General features: G+C 41.8%; 1 protein-coding gene across 2 annotated transcripts in view; it reads right to left on the bottom strand.

Moving 5' to 3' along the window:
- Nucleotides 1–5,475: 5,475 nt before the first annotated feature.
- The window catches only part of SEC24D (SEC24 homolog D, COPII coat complex component), a 44,837-nt gene continuing 27,079 nt past the window's right edge, over nt 5,476–23,233 (bottom strand). For both annotated transcript variants that reach the window (XM_017732296.1, XM_008632788.2), the window contains exons 9-23: nt 21,966–22,104; nt 20,671–20,786; nt 18,194–18,318; nt 15,545–15,736; nt 14,831–14,924; nt 12,808–12,924; nt 12,342–12,509; nt 11,775–11,871; nt 11,006–11,151; nt 10,293–10,431; nt 9,770–9,888; nt 8,922–9,101; nt 8,596–8,787; nt 8,012–8,101; nt 5,476–7,171 (exon numbers count right to left, since the gene is read on the bottom strand). In XM_017732296.1, coding sequence (XP_017587785.1) covers nt 7,031–7,171; nt 8,012–8,101; nt 8,596–8,787; nt 8,922–9,101; nt 9,770–9,888; nt 10,293–10,431; nt 11,006–11,151; nt 11,775–11,871; nt 12,342–12,509; nt 12,808–12,924; nt 14,831–14,924; nt 15,545–15,736; nt 18,194–18,318; nt 20,671–20,786; nt 21,966–22,104 — 2,055 coding nt within the window. In that variant the 3' untranslated portion in view covers nt 5,476–7,030. The remainder of the gene's footprint in view (nt 7,172–8,011; nt 8,102–8,595; nt 8,788–8,921; nt 9,102–9,769; nt 9,889–10,292; nt 10,432–11,005; nt 11,152–11,774; nt 11,872–12,341; nt 12,510–12,807; nt 12,925–14,830; nt 14,925–15,544; nt 15,737–18,193; nt 18,319–20,670; nt 20,787–21,965; nt 22,105–23,233) is intronic.

The following is a 23,233-nucleotide window of genomic DNA, read 5'->3' as shown; positions in this document are numbered from 1 at the left end:
GAGCACATGCCAAGGTCTAATTCCAATGTTTCTCTTTGGGAGGAGAGAAGCAGAAACACAGAGTTTACTGTGCCACCTTCAAAGGCAAGCCAATGCCCTGCCACATCCTCACTTAAATACTGGTTTTGAATGTCAGAAGCAGCCTCATTTTCTTGGAGTTCTGCTCCCTTTTTTTTTTCTGTCACAAAACTGTTTTCCTGCTGGAAAAAATTGGGATGATCCTTCACATGAGAATGTACCATTTCATTTTTTTTTTTTTTTAATCTGCTGCTTTACCTTACTAAATACAGTATTTGGAAAGGGATTTCTTTCAATAATTTATTCCCTTGTGAGAAATTTACAGCAACTAAATTAATTAGGCATGAATCTAAGTAAACATGAAAATGCTGATATGCTTCCAAGTGCCTGCACCTACTTAATTAGGTTTTGTTTTATATTTATCTTCCAGCCTGTATGAAAGTCTCCCATGTGACACAAGCACTTTATTTCCTTCCCATGTTCAGTGCCACCTCACCTTCCACAGCTCCTGTCTCAGTTAGGAGGGGAGAGGTTGCCCCCATCTGTGCCCCAACAAACAAAGACAAAAAGGATGTGGACTGAGAACAAACAATGTCTGTGTAACTGCTTCCAACCCAGTTCTGGTTAAATCACTGCAGCAGCTAAAACACTTTAATAATGGGGGTTATCCAACACAGCTCAGTTCAGCACAGCTGGCCTGCAGAGAGTCTCCAAACGCAGTTCCACTGACAGATCTGAGAGCTGACTCCAGGGAAGGGGTGGGGAACAGCTGAAGATGAGGTGTGGAGCAGCAGGAAACCTTTGACACAAGCTGACTGAATCCAAAATGGCAGCCTGACAGCAGCGTGACTGCGCTCTCCCAGCTTTACACTCCAGAGAGAGGCACAGTGAACATCTGGTGAACATCAGCCCTCGCCAGCTGGCTCTCTCCTGCACCTCACTTTCCTCTCCAGGCCTCAGAACAGGAGCAGGTACAGCACTGCAGGACACGGTGACAGCCCTGCCAGGGACAGGGACAAAACTCGCTCGCGGCGACGGTGGGAGAGGCTCACGGAGCTCCCTCCTGCTGCCCTCAGACACACGGGGCTCAGCGGGAGGGTCGGAACTGAGGAACACTTTGTGATCTGCTTTGTCCCAGAGCAGCTCCAGGGAGCTTTCCAAGGCACCCTCAGCTGGCTCAAGGCCTGGGTTAATCAGAATGGAAAAGCATGGCTGGGGTGGTTGGAAGCAGCAGCCCTTACACGTGTGTGACAGGGCAGAGCCCATCAATGCATTTCCATCATAACCAGGAATATTCTTCCCTTCCTCTGCTGTGCCAGCTCAGTGCATCTGCCCAGGGCTCTCCGTCCTCCCTCGGCTTTAGAAACACCTTCCCACCTCCTCCAGGGGCCCGGGAACCACCTTACAAAGCCACTTAGGAACTCCTCCCTCCCCCTCATCTTTTTATCTCTCTTCTCTCTCACAGCTCACTGCCAGCCCAGGTTCTGAGGAATGCCAGAGCTCAGGACACTGGGGGCTCCTGGCTCCTGTACCCACAGACAGTTCTAAATCTGGCTGTATCCGATGGCTCCGTTAACAGGATCCACAACTACGTCCCTAATTTTTCCTTTTCTTTCATTTTAAGAAAATGCCACAAAGTTCTCTGTATCAACAAGTGAAACTGGAGTTCTGTAACTCAGAAATCTCACCTCTGCTACTTCACACGTTTTAGAGTTTTGCAGACAAACAGAACAAAGCTCAGCTGAATACCTCTAAACAGCTCCTCTATAAAGCTATAGAACACAAAGTCAAGAAACGCAGTAGCAAAAAAAAAAAAAAGAATATTTTTGTTGGTTATTTTCCTTTCAACTGTATTGAAAAGCACACAAAGGGGTTCCTGAGGACATGAAAACACTGGATTTCTCACCTGAAAGATGTGCAGAGTCACAAATTAGGTGCCTTCCTCCTTTTCAAAGTCCTCCTTGATACTTGGATTCTTTGACAGCTTTCCAGTTCGTTTTAAATAAAGCTACTTACCTGTGTTCACCTCTTTTTAACAACTATTTGCTGGTACCACTGTATACAACATTAATTCCCAAAGGCTAAGATTTCACTCTGTAAGTCTGATTTCTTCAGAGGAAAATGATTTCTCCTTTTTTCTACCTTCTTATCATGTTCTCAGAACTATACCTAAATACCAATCATTTTCATAAGTGAATTACATATTTTTCCATCCTGTGATTCTCAGCCTTGCCATGAGAGATGGTGGCTCATAACCACTGCTCTCAGCAAGGGACCACTGTTTGCAAAATAGTGACATACTAAGGACTGAGCAAGAATTTACAAAATAAGGCTTAATTTAAAATCTTCCCTTCTCAAAATATAAATATTATCTGGAAACAATTGGTATAAAGATTAACATCAATTCTAGGAGAAAAAAAATCTCGATATTTTCAAAAGGAGAATGTTATTTCTTAGTCAGGCTCTTTTAAACTGTAGTTTACACTGGCTGCTTGTTGGAGATTTAGGGCTGGGAGACAATTTGGCAATTAAAGCCTGAGACATTTTCTAGCTACCCAGGACATGAAGTTCCCATTTCATGAATTAGAAAAAAACTTAGAGGAATAGCTGCTGAGAGGATCTGATGGCTGCAAGTTACCATCAGCTTCAGCCCCCCTCAAACCCTCCCATACTGAGTGGGAGACATTTATAATAATGGAACACTTTCAGATAAACTTTTTCCCCCCCCTGCAAAATAGTCATCATACAAATCACACAAAAACATTAGAATTATTACAGGTCAGAGAAATTCCAACAGAATTTTATAGTTCATGCATTTTTATAATTGCATTTTTTCTCGGTTTTGTCCATCTATAATTAAAAGCTCTAAAAAGAAAATATCTTTTAAAAACGTAGCACATACCTGGTCGTGCTGTCACAGCTTCAGTGGAAGAGACAGAGGCAGTGGATGAGGAATGCTGGTGTGGGACACATCCAAAGAGTCTGCGTGGGATATTATTGGTCCTTTGCACCCCTTGTGTCTAGCCAAAGCATTTTTATCAGCTTCCAGCCACGTTTCAGAGACAAATACAAATAATAGAAAATAACAAACACTACAAAGTCAGTGTGATTTCAGGAACAGTCCCCAGCCGGGGCTCCTGCCTTCCCCCTCACACACACATTGTGCGTGTGCAACACTTGCTGATGATTCAGGCAGAACTCATTGAGTCAATTCACATTTAATGACTTCTTCAAGGGTAGTTTTACCACTTTCCGAGCTATAAACTCAATTGTAAATTTCTTTTCTCCACACTTCACGAGGAAATTTCCACTCTGGAGCCGGGACTGTAACATTTCACCACAGCTGATGAGGCTGCGGTAATGGCGGCAATCCTGAGGCAGGGCCAGACGGGCTCACTCGCAACTGAAACAGCAGCCAGGGTTTTCACGGAATCCCGGGATTCCCCAAATCCGTAGGAATTAGGTTTTCCTGGGAGGCAGCCGGCGAGCAGAGCTGCCAGGGACCGCAGCTCCCACAAGTCGATCCCATTTTCATACGGACACCAGGAGGCGCTTTTGCCCTTGAGGCTGAGGCGGCTCTGACCCGGCCTGGGGGTTCCAATTCCTTCCGGGCCGAGGCGGCTCTGACCCGACCTGGGGGTTCCAATTCCTTCCAGGCAGAGGCGGCTCTGACCCGGCCTGGGGGTTCCATTTCCTTCCAGGCTGAGGCGGCTCTGACCCGGCCTGGGGGTTCCAATTCCTTCCAGGCTGAGGCGGCTCTGACCCGGCCTGGGGGTTCCAATTCCTTCCAGGCTGAGGCGGCTCTGACCCGGCCTGGAATTCCCCCCAGCCACACCAGCTCCCACCACCTCAGAATCCAAGCTTTCAGCAGCCAGCACTGAAATATGATGCTTGGTTGGAAAATTCTTCCATTGAGACTACCAAGCTTTAGGTGGAAAATGTAAGAATATGAGCAGTGTCACAGGTCCACCTCTCCACCTACTGCCCTCAGCAAAGCTCATCAGGCCTCAGAGCCACCCAGGCCCTCAAACAGCAGAACCAGCTCTTTTTATGCCCATGAAAAGAGTTTAAGTTCGGTTCGAGCTGTCGGATGGGCAACTTTTGCCAGCGAAGTGTGACGTCCATGTCGTTAACAAGCAACTGACCACGCACTCCCTTATACAGTAAAAACATCAGGTCATTTTCTTAGTCACTGGGATTTGAACCAGATAGAAATGGTGACTAGAGATGAAAAGCTTTTAATTGCATTACTGGTTGTCAGGTGAATTCTCACAACACTTGCACAGGAGCAGGAGGATAAGGCTCCGAATCACTGAGCTGATGAGTGTTCACTTACCACAATTCTCACTTACAACACTTGTTGGTTACAGGAAGCCGGCTGGAATGCTGCCTGTGCTGTGCAGGTTGGCAGTCAATGCTCTCCAGGGGTTGAGGTTCTTCCCCAGCATCAGCTCGTTGTGTGTGTTCATAGGTGCTGAATGCTTTGTTCAGGGGAGTGGAATTCAGGCTCCAAACTAATGAGCAGTTTTGAGATGATCATGGAATTTAACTGGCATTAAGTCACGGAATTAATTTTAGAATATTCAGCTCGTTTTCTATGCCCTGCTATAGATTTTAATATCCAGAGTGCACTCTAAAAAAGGATACATGAACATTTCAAGCTCATTGCATTGAAAACATCCCTAAGCCTTGCGGCTTTATAAAGATACCTTGAGTAATATGAAAGTGACAGATAAATGAACCCACTGTTTCTGTATATAGTAGAAAAGGTGTTTCCTCCTTCAGAATTGCTTAAGTTGGTGGCAACTTCATTGCTTTAACAGAAATGGCAATCGTGTAATGGGCTGAATGTCAACTTAATGTGGAAGAGAGCTGTACTAATCCTTTTCATAACAGGGTCATTCTCATGGGCTTAAAAGAAAGCAGTGGGCAAGTTCTGTGAAATAAAAAGTAATTTTGAACATAATGACTGCAGCAATGAAAAAGGAGAAAAAAGGCCTAATTGCTGTAAACCTCAGTTAAATACTACAGTCCTGCAGTTTATGGTGAAGCCAAGCACTGCATGTGTAGTATGTCTGTGTGATACCAGTCACTGTCATGACTGCTGTCAACATGTGCTGTTTTCTCCACTGTGATGCTTTACTGTAGGTAACCAACTGCCCATGGCAGGCCAGAGTTCTGCTGTAGTAGCTCTGCCACAAACAGCTTTGGCTTACCTGAGCTTGGTTCTGAACTGCCCCTCTTTGGGACACTTTGCTCCACTTGGATCGTATCTTCTCACCATAGCCATGGGTGATGACAACAGCAGAAACACACTGAAAATGCTGAGGCCATGTAAGCTGCCTGTCTTCAGAGTCACAGTACGAGAAGGTGACCTAGAGTGTACTCACTGCTGGATGCATGGCCATAAAACCTTGGAGAACTTGGGATGTATGAAAGAATAAACACACACACAGATTATATTTAATAATTGCTTATTTCTTTACACAAATGTTGCTGGTGTCATTTTACAAATGAAATGGCAACAAATACTTTTTACAGGGTAATGTCTACAGCTCAAAAGTGCTTGTCTTGGCAGCTGAGTTCAGGCCGAGGACCTTTTTATAATACAGCCACTTATTTCAAGAGCTCTTGGACAATGACAAGAAAAGGACTGTATAGATAAGCTGTCGAACCAAAAAATTATGCATTTTGACTGCTTATTGTGGATATTAAATAATTAATACTAAGTAGCAACACTAAAATGTTTAAAGGCACTTTTTTCCTTTACTGAGGCTTAACCTTACTTTTGAGTGTTTTTTGCTTTCTTTGAAGCACTATTTTTTTTAATAATAGCTTTTCAAGTTTGGCAAAGTTCAAACCTCACGTTCAGAGGCATTGGTCGTAAAGAGACAGAGAGACTGATGAAGTATCTGAGGTAAACAGCTGTTCCAAAGGCTCTGGCTTTCTAAATTCTACCTTCAATATTGGTATTAGCAAAGGCTTGTTTTTAAAAGCAGTTACCATTGATTACATCAGTCATGGGAGAGGAGGTCAATGTAACAGAACTGCTATTAAGCAAGAGGCTTTATAGCACCACAAATAACCTTTGGTTAATGGGTCAACTGTTTCACAGTTGATCTGCCACTGAAATTTTGAGGGACAGATTTTTCTGAGTTGTGTTGGGAATATTCCAGTTAGCAAATGTACTAAATAAAGCCTAACCTGTGCCATTTTGAAAACGTAATTAAATAGTATGCTAAACTAGTTGCTGCCCCCACGAGGAGAGAATTGTACCATAATAGTGTGGCATTATCTGCCGAAGGTGGCAAAAGGATTGTTTGATTACTGTTCTTCCTGTGATCCCTGCTGTTTTCACACTTACTCAAGTCCAGTTATAAAACTGAGGCATTTCTGTCTCCTGGATAACGCTGGCTGTGGAAGGGTCCCTAGAGCTCTGCTTCCATAGAAAGTTAACACTTGTCCCTTCCAGGAAAAAAAGGATTTGCTTTACAGAGATTTGCTTCACAGGAAGGACTTTGAAATCCTTCAAACTGAACTACATGTTTACTGCCAATCTGATTCAACTTTATGTCCTCACTTAGAAAAAGAAGTGTTTTGTCTTTTTTCCTCCTCTGTACAGATTCTGATCATCTTTCCCAGCTCTGCTACAACTTATGACTAGCAAAAGGAATAATTGAGAGTTTTCTAAATTGTCTTTTAAGAAATGTATACCATATATGCTCTTAAGCATTGGCAGTCTGAAATCTAGCAATTCATGTAGAGAAAAGAGTCAGGACTCCCAGAAGATTAATACCTGAGTGCAGAACTTCCTATTCTACAGCTTAAGAAGTAAGCAAAATACTCAGGGAAAGATGGGATCAAATGAAACCGTACAAAAAGAGCACAGAAAAGGGCCAGTAAAGCACAGCAGAAGGCCTGGGTCCAGTGGAGCTGTGGGCCAGCCTTCAGGCACCAAAAACTGTCCCTCCTGCGTAGGCAAAAAGGAACTGAACATTTTACTTGAGTTGCCTTAACTGAGCAGCTGGCTGATCTCTTTGTGAATGCACACGAGGAAATCCACGTATGAGGCTCCTCCATAAATACCCTTGTCTTCTACTAGGAACTGGCGGAAAAGCATCTCTGGCTGCTCCCGTTGCTTCACTACCATCAGCTGCAAAGACAACAGGTACAGACAGATAGTTTTAGGATACAGTCAGACTAGATGGCAGCACGGTTTTCCTACATCTCTTAGTGGATGCTCTTGAGGTGGGGAAAACCCCCAAAACGAATAAATCTCCACAGTGCAGAAGCTGGAGAGACTAATGTGAATTGAGGACTGCAGAATAAAATGGTTACCTTTTAAACCTGACTACCTTTCAAAATCCGTTTTGATTGGGAATTAAGCACATTTGAGATGTCTGTGCCTACAAATCATGCTGGAACTCACCCATGCGCAGGAAGACTCCTGTGTAGCTGTTATCCCCAGAGAACGGCAAAATCACGACACAGGTAGGTCAGATGATATGGTCAAAGCAAGAGCTAAGACCCCATTTAATGAATAACTCATCTTTGATAGTGTGGTTTGCAACAAAGAAATTACATGATTGGCTTATTCACTCACCACCTCTGAAGGTGATAGGCTGAGCAGTAAGACACCCATTTCCAAATATTATTCTCACAAGACTGAAAACAATTCCACTGTTCTCACAACAACTGGCAGGTGCAGAAATAGTTTACATTCTCTCAAACTGTTGTCCATGCAGTCCGCATGAGAACGAAAACTTTCACAGAGAAGCTGTGAGAAGCTGGATTTCTCTGTTTCTCAGCTGAAGCATGACAAAGGAAAGACTTCACAAATGCTACAGAGCTGGAAAATTTCTCTGCTCCTGCCTTCTAGCATCTACACTCTTGATACCTAAAAAACCTTTTACAGCCACTGGTAAGTTTTGGCAAAGCCTGGAGTGTTCCTTTGAACAAGTACAAGGAATGAGTTGAGGCAGAAAGCAGTTACCTTCATAGTGTGGGGCTTCTGGCTCTGGATTTGCTCCAGGATATGCTTCAGTTTCTTAGAAAATGGATTGTTCAGGTCAGGCAGGGATGTCTGTGAGAAGGAAAGCAGGTTGTTGTAGTGCAATCACATCTCTAACCAAGACTAGCTGCTGATAGTTACGTTATAAGGTACTGTGGATTTCATATTAAACCAATAAACCTCACCTCCTTCACTAAAAGGTCTCATTTGAGGACTCATTTTCAGTTTAAAATAATCACTATATGAAAATGCATCATCAGGAGAAACTTAACAATTGCAAAGTGTTTGTTATAATTTTATCAATACACAGTTCAAAGGACTTTAATATCTGCAACAGTCAAAGTTTAAGAACATTAAAAAAGTTGTGAAAGCTTCTGTCCTCTTAGTGCTCAGAGTGTCAAAGTGTTAAGTTTCATGTAACTTAAAGCACTTCTGGTGTCCAAACACATTCTGCCGGTCACCCGTTCATGCTTTTAAGGCTGAAGGATGAAAAAAGACCTCACTTGTTTCTCTGATTAGCATCTGGTCTTGCTAAATCCTCAACTGTTAAGTCCGCATCTACTCACGGCCTCGGTGCTGATGTGTGCGAAGGACGGCACGTTGAAAAGCCCTTGGATGAGCTCTGGGGACACGCTGGCTCCCAGCCACAAGAACATGCTCAGCCCGTTGGCCAGCAGGAAGGCCCCTCCCTCAGACAGACGCTCCTCGGAGCAGCGGACGGCAACTGGGACAGCATCACTCTTCAGATCCAGGCTGTGCTGCGGGGCAAAAGACACAAGAGTTGTAGAACTGACTTGAAAAGTAACTATTGAACAGCTTGCTACATCTTAGTGGGTCCTTTCCAGGTAAGAGGGGTTAGAAGTTCAAGTGAAAAAATCCACCACTGACTCACAAGTGGCAGCAGCAGGGGGTAGAAGAAGAGCTGTGTGTCGGCCACCCCCATGGCCATGACCAGCTGGCGGTGGAAAGCTCTCTCATCGGTTGGGATTTCGGGCCTGCCGACCAGCACACAGCTCTTCAACAGGCAGTTCATGTACACAGGCAGCACCTTCATTGTGTCTGGCAGTATCAGCTGAGAAAACAACACATTTAATAAGAATCCAACAGAAATTATTTGCTCTATAAGCTGTAGCTGCTGTTTTGGCTGCTGCCATCTCCCTGTTACCCTGTTAATTTTTGAGGCACTCTCTGAAGAATTAAGGAGAGGAACAGTGGTCCACAGTAAGTGGCTCTGGTTTTGTTTGATATATTTGGGCCTCACCAACAATGAACAATTCACTGCCCAGGTTTGTGGTTACTGGCAGCACTGCTGGGATGGAAAAGCCTGAGTCTGTCTTTTGAATTGAATCACTAAGATGTGACTGAATAAATCAAATGGAAACAAATCAGTCACTCTGCTTTGTCAAAAAGTAGAATACTACAACCATCTTTAACAACGTAACAATTAAAAATGAAAGCTTTGTGAGTTAGTGCGTAATTCCAGCAGGAAAAAGGCTGGCTGAGCCCCTTTGTGTGAATATAGGCGTCACTTTCATCAGTGGCATTGCCTTTGTTCCAGAACAACAGTTTCTGCGTGCTGTGCTCTAAGTGCCACCACTGAATTCCCACCTGTCATTAACTGTACTTGAAAGAAAAGGACACGTCTGTCCTGAAATTTTCCTTCCTGGCTCTGCTGATGTTGCAGGGTGGCTGTCCACATGTGGCAAAGCCTGGGTGGGTAGGACTGGGTGTGCGTTTTACCTGGCTGACAGCTGCTGGGCTGGCACAGTTCTTCTTGTAGCAGGCCAGCATGTGAGCGGTCTGGTTCATCAGGATGTCCCTGACTGTCTTCAGGGGCTGGCTCAGAATGGCTTTAAAAGCTACAAACACAGAATAAAAGTGTGTGTTAAAAAGGACACTCCCTCAAAGTATCTTTGTCTGCTGCTCGTTTCTGATTTTACAGACCTGAGGAGTGGGGCTGCTTTTTAGTCTCTTCTACAGACAGCCAAACACCCCAGCACTGCGGTAGGATATCCATTGCCACTTACTGTGCCTGCCCAGTTCTGTGCATTACCTACACACAAGTATTACTTTTATGGCAGTTTGTCTAAAATAGGTAATTATTTGTCTTTTCAATTTCATAATACTTCAGGAATTGCTCAGGTATGGAGCAGCAAGTTATAAAAAATTATTTCCCACTAAGTAATCACTTCAGCCCCCTTTCCTTCCCCTTCATCCATGCCAAAGTGAAAAAGGAAACAAAACCGGTCTGTTGCAACTGTACCTGACTTGGCAAAGAAGTTGATAAGTGCATCAGTCTCACAAGTCCTGTAGACATCAGCTAACTGGGAGCTGCAATTCAAACCTATGTTGTGTATGCGGATTCGCCTCTGCCCGCTCATCGATGTGTACAGAACAGCACACTGCAACAGAGGCACAAACTGTCACCACTGGAGCCACCCCCCCTGTGCACAAAAGGCAGATGATGCCTTCTGCAGCCAGTGCAGCCTGGCAGCGCTGCTGGCAGCTGTGGCACCAGCATATGTGTCTCTGGTTCTTAGGGACGTCTATCAGACATTACGAAGTAAATTATTCATACTAACATTATAAAAAGTCCTACAGTCTGTGGAGTTGGGAGAGGTTCAGCAACAGAGAACTGCTCTTGAATAGAGAGATTACAAGGAATGCCACAGCAATCACAACTGCCATATAAGTAGCAATGGATTTCTTACTCCAAATAAATTTATTTACAGTGAAATGAAAAAAAATGAACAGCTGATGAAGTGTCAGTGAATGTTTAGAAAGCATTTGAGTACCCCTGAATAGAACATGCAGCACAGAGGTAGGGGAACACACTTTTGACTAGTGGTGTTATGACACAAGAGTCTGTGTAAGTTGTACCTTGTTCCCATCACTCCTACACCATCACTTCTCTGCTCTGGCTGCAGAAGGTCTTGCTCACCATTTTATGGTATTACATGAATTAGGGGTTTTTACCTGAATTAAGGCCCCGGTGTCTTCATTCAGTTTATCATCGTGTTTGAACTCCACTGTCACTGCTTTGTCACAGTCAACCGCTGCCATCTCCACATCCGTGGTGTTGTTCATGTAAATTGCCCCAAAGAAGTCTGTAGCCCTGAAGCCTGCAGCCAGATTAAAACAGAGCACTTCATTTAAAAATGGCAAATTAAATTGACATAACTTACTGAGGCAGGAGCCCTTTTCTCTCAGGGCTTTACTTTACAGCCCCATGAGTCCCAGGAACTGTCCTTACGAACAGCATTTGTAAGACCTGGAGAAAGGGAAAAGCTGTGACTCAGACACCCAGAGCTTCTGCACTGCTGGCTTGGCCTCTTTGGGTGTGTCTCTTTCTGTAACACTTGCAATTGAGCTAAGAATGAAGGAAAGAATAAAAGAAGCTGGATAGACACAGGAATGTCGTTTGAGTATGAAAATGAAGGCACAGGTCAGTGTCCAGCAGCAACAGCTTTTTATACAACTTCCTTGCAGTCCATGCTGTGTGCAGAGTGAGCAGAAGCCCTCCCCAGACTTGAAAATTGGTTGTTAAGAAGACATATACAGGAAGTACGTGCGTGTATATATACATATGTATATAAGTAACAACATATATACACACAGCCGTGCATTTTATCAGTCTATTCAATTAGTTTTCAAGAGGTATGTAATGGAATTAAACCAGCCTGATCTTGCAAGTGATTTGCACAGCACTATATTATCTAAAATTCATTCCCATGGGTCCTATTACCTGTACTTGTCCGAACCCTCATTGTTGCATCAAATCCCATCTTTTTTTGGACGTCCTTCCTGAGGTCACTTAAGAACTGGGGGCTGTCAGCATCGAGCTGTGAACACAAAGCAGAAGTTCAGAGGTTCAACACCCAAGGGCAGCAGCACAGCAGTGACCCAACATCCCCTCCCATGATCCCCATCTCCCCCCAGCAAAACTGCTCACATTTAACAGCTCTCCGAGTCCTTTAAAAAGGATTTCAAATGTGGACTGTTGCTATCAGAATCAGGCATATGCAAGTGTCCACCCCTCATCACTAGGCCTGGACATTAACTGGACATTCCTGCACTTTTCAGCAAAATTTTAGGATGCCAACCAGCTTATTACTACTTCAAGATACAAACTTGAGCCTGACCTGCCATTTCTAAGTTTGAATTTTATCCCCTGGAATTGATAACAAGGTTTTCCAGACTCACTCTGCTTTTCAGTTAAATGTCCGAGCACACACTGAATGAAAGGAGATGAAGAACAACAACAACCCCCCAGCTGTTACTATCTCAAAGGCAAGAAACCTACACCACTTACCTGGAAATTGTTGTACTTGTACAGTGTTCCACCAGTGTACATTGTGACAAGGCCCATGGAGGCTACATCCACGTACTGATTTGGGAAGAGGAACAAATTCACACAGCAGCCGTTGGCCACACAATTCTTAGCTAAGGCCTCATAATTTCCCTGGGGCTGGAAGAGGGTCTGCACAGGAATAAAAAATACAAGTGCCATCACATTAGATACTAGTCACAACAAAAAGGACCAGATGAAGACAAAAGGATGAAGTGGAAGTTTGAAGTGAGGCATGGCTACCATCAAAAACATGCTTCCCCTGTCCATGGATGCAGGGAACACCTCAGTATGTTCTTGGAGAACCCACCACTAGAGAGGCATTGTATAACCAAACACATCTGTGTGAAAGTAAATGAAAACAGGTCAGTGCCCTATTAGAGAAATGCAGGGTAATAGCAGTCCCCTCTTAGCTCAGAGCAGAAAATACCTTCTCTTTATCTGTATTGAGCAGCTTTTTGTCATCTCTGTTTTTCAGCTTGCCCGGTGCTTCCGCAGTTGGCAGTGAAGAGTGGAAAATGAACAATCTCCCAGCACGTTCTGCAGCCTGTTCCAAAGACACCACATTGGCACCTTTATTACTGCAAGGTTAACAAGCCCGTACTCACACACTGCGGGGCTCTCAGAGAACAGTGGAGGCTTTCTGCAAGCTCCTCGGAGGTAAAGAATTCATTCCCAGACTCAGAGCCTGAGGGAATAAGCCCCCAAACAAACAGGGGCTTTTCTCTCAGTAAGTAGCAGTCCAACACACAGCTTTGCCGGCCCAGGCATTCTGACACCATGTCCTCCTGAGGAAAAGGAGGAGTGCCTCTCTTGGAGACTTTCCAATTGGATACAAGCACTGTGCAACAGGCATCAAAATACAAATACTCAAATTGGATCAAATTAAAAGGAAATGCAGTTTAACAGAAAAACTCAGTTCAGGCACACTGGTGTTCCATGCATTTTTATAATGGGTGACAATTCCATCCCTGTGGCAGATTGCACATTGAAATCTACACGGCCAAGACGGCAGACACAAATCAGAAATCGTCATGCTCACAGGACATTCCACCTTTCAAAATAAGCTGTGGCATTCTGGGAAACCAGAAATCCCTCTGCTATGGCAGGAACACCACTGAAGACAGCACTGGCTTTTCAAAGAGCTGAAGTTTCACCCCTAATATTTCAAGAACAGTTACTTTTCATCACGAATGTCAATTTCTTCAGTTCCTTTTAAGAAGCCTTCTGCTAAAGGATGAAAGACTTCCCAAATACCTGTTTATCCTGACAGGCATCAGGAATTACTGCTACTGGATTGACAAAACTTCTAAAATATACATATTATCAACACAATCTATTTATTCTTTTTAGACAAGAACTGTTTTCTTGAGCAAAGGCATATGCAGATGAATAATTCACAGTGAAAATCCTTACAAATTTTAACTTAAAAATACTGAGCTAAATAACAAGCTTAATTAAGAGCTGCTTTCTTTTATAGCCATCATCAAAGGAAATTTACGATTATGCCCCTTAAATTCGTTCTGTTGAAGCCAAGTATTAGGAAAAAGCATTCAGATGTGCTTTGCACACATACCTGCTAGCAGTATGAAAAAATAAGAAGAAAGCAGGTATTAAATCAATGTATAAGAAACAGATTTGAGAAATGTTAATTTTTGTTTCGACAAATTCATGTACTCAAAGTTCATGCTTTACTCATACAAAGCTCACAGATAAATTAACCATTTTAAAGCACCGCTGGCTGTATTCTGCCCCTACAGATCTTGTGGTGAACCAGGGTGGGGTGCATTTGACTGACAATGCTCCATGAGAATGTCAGCACCTCAGGGGATATCCCGGACATACAGACAGCAACTAGGCAGCACCTTGGCCTGTGGATTCCCTGCCAGCTATATCCAAGCTGGGAGAACTGTCGGCTGAACGGAAACCCTCCAGCCACGGCCTGATGTGGTCACAGACAGATAGTCATAAATATCCAGTTTTGCACAAGAAGTTTTGCAGAAGCAAGAGAATAACCAGAGCAAAGTCTGATATTATTATTATTACTATTATTATTATACTGACTTTCCTGCCCTTTCCTCACACTTGTGAGGGCTGGCTATCTGTGCAAACACAAGAGTATTGATTTGTTCCGTTGTAACTAAACACATCTTTGTTTCTCTTAAATGCTGAACAAGAAACGGACTCCTGCTCCTCATCTTCTCCTGAGCATCCCTCTTACATGGAACAGACTCTAGGGACTGGTTTCCCTCAACAGGAACATCTGGGAACAGATGTTATGCTTGTCAGTTCTTATTTTGACTACAGCAGTTTGGAGGTACTGTTAGAATAACGGCACGTTAGCGCTGGAAACAATCAATGACGTTTTATCCCCTAATTTCCCATTGTGATGGGACTGGCTTTTAGCAAACCCAATTTCAAGCTGCTTCTCTGACAGAGAGCAATGTTCTAACCTTAAGTGCCTCCATGCCAGCCTGGATAACAGGAGCGAAGATGGTCTCACTCTCGTTAGTGTCTGCAAACAACTCTGGAATCTGGTCCAACAAGCTATGAAAGAAAAAGGATCAGTGTCTCAACTGGTCAGTGTATGGTAATCCCCAAACATACCTTGTAACATACCAAGTCTTCACACAGAATGATGTTTTTCATAAAAATTTATAGTGCAAAAGATAATATATATGTTCCTTCCTCAATTTCTTAGGACCCCAGACAGAATAAAAGAAAATACATGTTTTTTAATTCTACGAGATGCATTATTTCAAAGCTTGTAACCTAAAGGAACATGCAATAAATAAAAAATAGCTAACCATTAAGTAGTTCTGGTGTGCTGTAAGAACTTCAGAGTCCTAAGATCATGTGCACATCATGTGCACTGCAAGAGGGAAAACACAATATGGCTCAGAGCCACACTCCCTCCCAGTTCTGAGGCAGCATAGCTGAAGATGGTTTACACCTGGCCCACATAAACTTTCCAGTTCATCACTGGGAGGCTGTGACTATTGCTTTTTTTTTTGCCTCATAGGTGAAAACACAGAGCTTGAAGCACCTGCTGGCTTCTGAAGTACTTCAATGGATACCTGTATGGCCCAAAACCCAACTGACTAGAAGGCATAATGCACATCATAAGCATTCACATCGTATTCTCATGAAGTATAATTGTACTTTACTTGGTAACAACTGATCGAGATTCCTCAAAGTCAACAAGGAAACCATCCAGCAAAGGAACAAAAACTTCTGCCACATCTGTGACCACCATCATCTGAGGCTGAGCTAAGCTGCTTTTTACATTGAAAAAGTGAAGGACCTTGTTATAAGTGACAAAACCAACTCGAATTGCTGAGGATTCTTCTTGCTCTTCTCTGTAAGAAAAACAAAACCCAACTGGTTATAATTCTGAAGTCCTGACCTTGCAATAAAAGCATTCCTTTGACATGCAAGGCTGCTCTGTGATTATTATCTGTACTGGGAACCACAAAGCAAACAACAACCAAGCAGATGTAATGGCCTCAATCTTTGCCTTAGGTCAAATTCAAACACCCCAATAAAATCAACTGCTCTATTGTTTATTTTTTTTCAAAAGTTATAAAGTTACATCAACCCTATGAATGGTGCATCCCATTCAAACAGTCAAAAATCCCAAAGATAAAGACTAGACCATGTTGACATCCTAACATGGGAAAGAGAGAACAGGACAATTAGTTATGGAGATGGATGAGGACCAAGGCCTATTGAATTTCTATACATACAGCACTTTCCTACTTCAAAAAGAAGCATCTGCATCACCCCAGTCCCAAAGGTGTTACACCTCAGGTGTTTAGGACCTTTATTCCAGATATTGCTCTTACCAGTGTCAGTCTGCACTGTCCCACTTCAACCAAGTTCTATCATTGTTTTAAAGGTTAGCTTTAAACAGTCAATTGCCTCTGGAGCTCACTGTTTAGTTCTTTTTGAAGTCTCACAAGGAGAACCTGACTCATATGCACAGAAACACATTCAAATGGTCTTTGGTTGTTTTGGTTTTTTAATTATGTACCTAAAAATCATAACTGCACAACTCATTATCTGATTTTCTGAGCTCATAAGCACAATTTCTATAAACACATTTCTCAGTCTTTCTCAAAATACAGTCAGGGGTGGGGTTTTGGTTTGGAACACAGGCTTGAAAACATCTGCTCAAAAATTTCAGTGAGCAAGGACTTTTTGTGCCACAGATTTTTTTGCTACCCCAAGTCCTTCCTCTCACAGACAGAAGCTCAAGGTGAATTCCCTGCAGAGAGATTTTCCCTCATGTGGGAACAGCAGAATATTTCTGCAGGTGTCTTTGTCCAGCAACAGAAAATGAACATATAGTGACCTCCGTGTCTAAGCAACATAGTAAAACTTTCACCACAAATTTTGGTGGAATGCCTTATGCTTGTCTTCTTTTAAATTAGTATTGTTCTGAGGAACTGAAGGGCCTGAAGAAACTGAAGGGCCTGGCTTTCTCTATTTCTTTTATTGCTTTTTTTCAGTGGACATGAAAACCCTGGGCCAAATTATTTCACAGCAGATCTCAGCAGAGTGCTGGTGAGAAGGATGAATACGTCTCTTTTGGATATACTTGCTTTCATTCCTCCTCTACTTGCCCTAGTCAAGTTTCCAAACTGCCAAATGCTTTTTGTTACTCCCACTCATGCCTCTTATTTTCTTCAGAGTCATGACCAATTCTCATGGAAAGCTCTGAGAGATGTTCAGCATAATATCAAACACTTGTGTCTCCAGTGTAATCTTCAGGGAAAAACTACCTGAAAGACGGCTTTACATGGGCATCTGATAAGCTAAAGCCTCACCCTGGATTGGAATTTCTTTTCAGTACAGGGATCCCAGAAGACCATAAGAAAAAGGATTTTTAACATATCCCAGATTGTCCCAAGGATGTCATCTCCCACCCTTCCTCACACTGCTCTCTCCATTTCTTAAATCTGTTCTCCCTGTGCAAGCATTGTTACTTAGAATGCATTTTCTTTTTGGATGTTCTTTTTTTTATGTACCTTTATATGTAGACAAGAAACATCTTGTCTACTTCATTTTTCAGTCTTCCACTACTCTCATTTCACTACATGTCTGCGTTATTTAAATTCTATTGAAAACTACACTAAATACACTAAAAACTATACTAAACTACACTAAAATACACTATCAATAATGCACTAAATACACTATCAATAATATTGACCAGTAGCAATACTACTGCTGTGTATTTCACGCTCACAAAGCACATGTGCTCTATTTCATAAAGTGGTTGTTGCCTACAAGATTTGCTCTCCTCTCAGATACAAACCAGGACAGAGAAGTCTCACAGTGCAGCAAGAAGCTTTAAAAGTTTTGCTAATTAACAGTAAGAGCTAAAGATACAAGCCACCAACACTATGCTTTTAGAGAGACTGGCTACTCCCGAGTATTCTGTTTGGGGTATTTCCCTGTTTAAATCATTGAGAAAAGCAGGACTGCAGTGAACACAACCACAGCAAGTGAAGTCAAAGCTACGGGCTGTGACTGAGCTGATATCACCACTAGAGTTCACTGCAAGAAAGGAAAAGAATGCAAGCTCCACATGCAGTAGCTTGGCAGATTCTTTCTGTTCATACAGTAAGCCCAGACATCCACGTTAAGAATTGCCAGCAGTGCTAAAAATTAACATTTGGTCACTATCACTCAAAAAATTCCTGTACTGGAAACTTTGACATTTTCCATAGCTTGGTTTTTGCCTTTCAGCATGCAAAGCTGCATGAGAAGTGCAGTGTACTGAGTTAAGCCAAGCACACTAATGTCTCTACCTTGGAAGTTTATCTAGCAGAGTCTTCAGTTCATCACATATGAGTTTCACTAGGCCACTCTTTATGTTTCTGTACGATACATCAATCATGAAGATAAAAGCTGGTGGATTTGGAGGCTTCTTGTCCTACACAGAAAAAAAAAAAAAAAGACCATTCACCAGGAAAATTAGACAGTGTCCTGTTATGAGGAAAAAATTTAGAGGTGGTACCTTAAGGCAATGTAAAGACAGTGCTCAGTTGTTTGAAAAATGCTGTGTATCGTAAATAGTAACTATTGCAGAAAGCTGACATGCATTGGCTAAAGTCCAGCCCTGGAATAAAACATTATCCCTGGAAAACAGCATCCTAACAGAATAAAATATCTAAAGGGTAACAGTTCATTCGATAAGTTGAAGCACAAACTTTTCTGCTGAAACTCAAGTGTTTAAACAGATTTGCCTCTTGGCTTTTTTCTGTATCCCTGCTTTCCTTTGGGAGTTCCTCTTACCCACAGTGTAAGTGGCATACAAATTGTGCATACAGTACTGACACAAGTTTCTGTAAGTAAGAAAAAGTAAGAGGAAGGTGTGTTTAAAAAAAAAGTAATGCCAAGAGATGTACCTAGAAAGTTAACATGAAATGAACGGAGCAAGAGTAAACATCATACTCCCTAAAATGAGTTTTCCTAATTCCCATTAAACGAGTAGTAGTCATTATTTGGTGTCAAATTCAGGACAGCTTTTTCATTATACTGTTCTACTGCCTTCATATAGAGTTCTGACCTCTTAAACAAATTATACTTGTTAAACTAAACCCTAGAAAAATTCCATTTAAGAAAAATTCATCTAACCCTTTAGTCATGACTTATCCTTAGTCCCTGGCAAACTTTAAACAAAACTAAACATTATACCCTTGATCTCACTCATTTGACTCATGTAAATCAGGATTAATTCCACGGAACCAAAACCAGGCAGTATTTTTCAAAATTGTTCTGTTTACTCTACTTGGATTCTCATTTCAGAAACTGCACCAAAAACTGCTTCTAAACGATTGTATCAGATCAGCATTTCGAAAGAATCTCTGCCTAAGTTCTGACAAATATATGGCAGAAACGCGGACTTGTGGCTCTCACCACATCCGCTTAGCAGGAGTGCAATAATGCAAACCAGCTGGGATTTGTTAAAATTTTTTGTAGCTGTTCATCCTTGTCATTTGATAAGCACATAAGGAAATGACTTCTCAGTTCTGGTCTTGAACTGAATTTATAAAAGAAGGGAACCTCTGCAACTTGGAGCCAAATGAGAAGTGAATTACAAAATAATGCTAACTTCTGTAACATTTAATGACTTAGCATTTCCAGCACAGAGTGTTATTTTTTAAGAGGTTCTTTTTTGTAACATTGCAGTAAGTATGTGGATGCATCTTTGTAGCAAGCAGGCAGACCATACTGGATGACTTCTCAGGGAAACTCCCTAATTTAGTTACATGGCAGAAGTTGAGGCTTCAGAATTTGATGGAGTTACACTGGATGTACACTGAGCGTCCCACACTGTATTTCTGCAACATCTCACCACAATTCTCTCCTGTTTTGGGGTTTAACCCAGGCTTCAATCAAATCTTATAGGTTATCTCATAGATCTCACTGGATTTTGGAGTAGTGCTCTAGTAAGCAAGCAGAACTGAACCTTTTCCTTTCCTTCATATCAGCAGTAATTTAATGGTCTGAAGAAGTTACTGGTAGCTACTTCAAGATTGTGTAGGACCCAGATGCCTTTTCTAACCTTATCATGGCTCCACTCACAGGAAGAAAATTCTGCCTAATTCCAGCAAGAACAGAAAAATATGCCCATGCTGTGGTCAGATGAAGTCACACTTGTAGTTTTGTAAAATGAGCTGAAGTTTTAAAAGATTAAGTAATTTATGTTTTCAGAAGTATCAAATAGAGTTCTGTAATAAAACCAACTACAAATATTTAGAGTAACATGAGTGGGCTCTGGATTGAGTTCTTCAGTGAGTTGATATTAGGAGAGAGAACCCATTCCACTGTAACTTATTGGTCGGAACACTAAGACGACTCTTGCCAGGAATGGATTACAAGGTCAAATTCCCTTGCTAAGGTTTTGGGTATTGGGAAGGCAATTTAGGCATGTGCCTGTCTTCAAAATCAGTAGAAGACATACATTTAAAATGCAACAATGCAGCAGAATTTCAAAGATATCCCCTGAACAGCACAACATGCTGGGTAAGACCAAACACATGCCTCACTTAAAGACTGGTGATCCACGATTTTGCTGCACTGCTTGTTATTCTTACTTTGCTTGTCTCACACTCCGCAACACAAAAGAACAAAACATAGTATTCTCCACACCTACCCATATTTCCTAGAATGTTTCTGAAGCTGATATCCATCTTACAAGTGCACTTACTCTAAGGATTTAAAGGAGCTTGTCTGTTTTGCCATAACACTGTACACTGGTTTGCACACTGACAATACTCACTCGGCAATAATCTGAAGTAGCCACGTATTCGTAAGATCCCAGGGACAGCTCTGGCCTTTCGTAGTGGTCTATCCGCCGGCCCATGTGGTCCAGGTGTTGAAAGAAGAATGGAGGGACTACAAGCCAACACAAGAACAGGAAAAAACATTTATAATTGGGGAAAGAGGGGAACAACACTGAGTCAAGATTCTTTTAGCAGATGTGATATACTCCAAAGCAGTAAGAAATCAAGTGGCTTTGCACCAACAATTTACACAGAGCTAGTCTCATGGGTCCTCAATGAATACATATTCAGAATGCTTATTTTTCACATTTTTGCCAGCCAAAGTGCATGCATGTGTGTGTGAGTGAGGGGAATATCAACCTAGTTTCTTTGCCATTTTTAGTCCTTATCAAAGGGGTTTTTTTTAAGTGCTTTCTGACTTGGATAAAAGACACCATAGTAATACCAGCATGATTTAAAATGCTACTGCAACTTAAATGTCTTTCTTTAAGTGTTCCCAGTGCATTTAAATTTCCCTTTATGAGAGTTTAAATTGTTAACAAACTATGAAATTTATTATCTGCTATGCCTGCACAAACATTAGAGCTCCAGGCAGAAAAGCAGTTGGACCGAGTCTGACGAGGTTCACGTTTCAGAGTTGAAAAGATGACTGTATTAGGGAAAGCACCATGCCCCTGTGATCCAGCTGAGGAAATCCAGCTCGATACAAATGTCTAGAAAGGCTAGTTCTGGCAAAGATTTGGGATTTCGCCAAGAGCACAAGAACAGTTATGAGTCACATGCAGCACACTTGAACAAATATGGCATGGCATCTTCTGTGAAAACCAACACTTGTCACAGTAAGATTAATAGCTTATTTAACCATTGCATCCACAGTCATGCACAGGATGAAGCTAACATGGGCCCAAATATTTGCTTCTTGCTGTATGTATTTGCATTTCTTGAAGAAATTAATGTTTTCTTTCAGCACAAAAATTGCTTTCAATTAACAACACAAGCAGTTCTGTATCCTACGTTGTCGTAAAATTTTTAAAATAAAGTTTTGATCACACCAGACTGCACTTCATCAGTCAGCATTATTTTTCATACTTTTTTTTTAAACTGTACTGAACAAATGTTTCCCTCTACTATTCTTGGGAAGTGATTTTTTTTTTCATTCATGAAATAAGCCAAATTACTGTACCTCCCTAAACTATTTTTTCATCAAGTCAAGAAAATAATTTTAGGGATACAGTTTCTTTTTAGTCTTATGGAATTTGCATGAATTCCAGATTAGAGAAACATTACTTACCATCATTTATACAGTTACAAAATGCACACTGATACCTCCTCCCACCTTCAATGAACTGCATGAAGGGACACATGTAAGCTTTGCAGCGGTTGCACCGGATGGGTCCAGTCTCCCCATGGTTTACAAGATAAAGAGGCGTCTGTAGAGGAGGAGGTACAGAGAGAGAGCAATGTAAACATGAAACCAAGGAGAGCTAGAAAGAGTTAATTCAGATTTAATTCTTGCTAGAGATCATCCGATTAAGAGATCACTTATTGTTCAGCACTCACACAAAAACTGTTGAGCCCCAGAGATCCCCTCAGGGGCTAAATTTACAAGTTCAAGGCCGTATTCTGATGTTTATCAGAAAAACAGTAACGATTCAGACCAAAACCCTACAATGTTTTGCAAGCATTGGAAGTTTAGGGCCCCAGGTTGATTTTCTCCAGCAAAGGATAATTTTTGCAGCTCACTAAGAGAAATCTGCTGGAGTCAGGTCTTTTGCCTTCTCTGTTAGATTGAGCTTTTCCTGAAGAAATCTACCACTGCTCATCAATTGCAAAAGGGTATTTGCTGAGAAAGCTTCTAATATTTTGTCCTAAATGCTGCTTCCCATGCTGCCTTGTTACATGCTACACTCCAGTTTAAACGATGTCACAGTCACCAGCTAGAGGGGGAGATTTAGGAGAAATACTAATATTTACTGAAGGAAAGTACACACAGCAAACAAGTACAGTACCTCAAGCACTTGTCAGTTTAATTACACTGACCACACTTGCTTACAGCCCCTGCCAAAACCCACAGCTAAGAGAAGACATTTTCCAGACGCCTCTTTCCATAGAAACTGCAGCAAATGAAAGATTCCTGTGATTATTCTTAAAGTTAGAAAAGTCATACTTGAAACCACTACAGAAATGGAAGTTTGCTCAATTATTTATGAAATGCTTTTTTTTTTTTTTCACTCCCTTCATCCCCAGCTAAATATCTCAAAAGGTAAGAATAAGAAATATCCAGAGTTTGGACACAGCAGATCCCTACAAGAGGAAAAAATGCTGACAATGCCTTTCAATGCGAACACATCACACTAGTACATTCTTTTTTTATTTTCTTTTTTTTTTTTTTAAATAATTATTCTGTCTTTTCTTAAGGAATGGGTATATGTAATTTATTATACACTTTATCTTTTACTGCTGCATAAGGATGCATTTTGCCAAAGATTTTCTACATACAAGTAGATTTTTACTACACGGATTTTAAGAGCTCCCTCCTGCTCCACAGAGATACTCTTT

Source organism: Corvus brachyrhynchos, unplaced genomic scaffold (assembly GCF_000691975.1).
Source record: "Corvus brachyrhynchos isolate BGI_N302 unplaced genomic scaffold, ASM69197v1 scaffold20, whole genome shotgun sequence".
NCBI classification, from domain to species: Eukaryota; Metazoa; Chordata; class Aves; order Passeriformes; family Corvidae; genus Corvus; species Corvus brachyrhynchos.
Note: the sequence above shows the minus strand (reverse complement) of the source record. Positions and strands in the feature narration are given on the sequence as shown.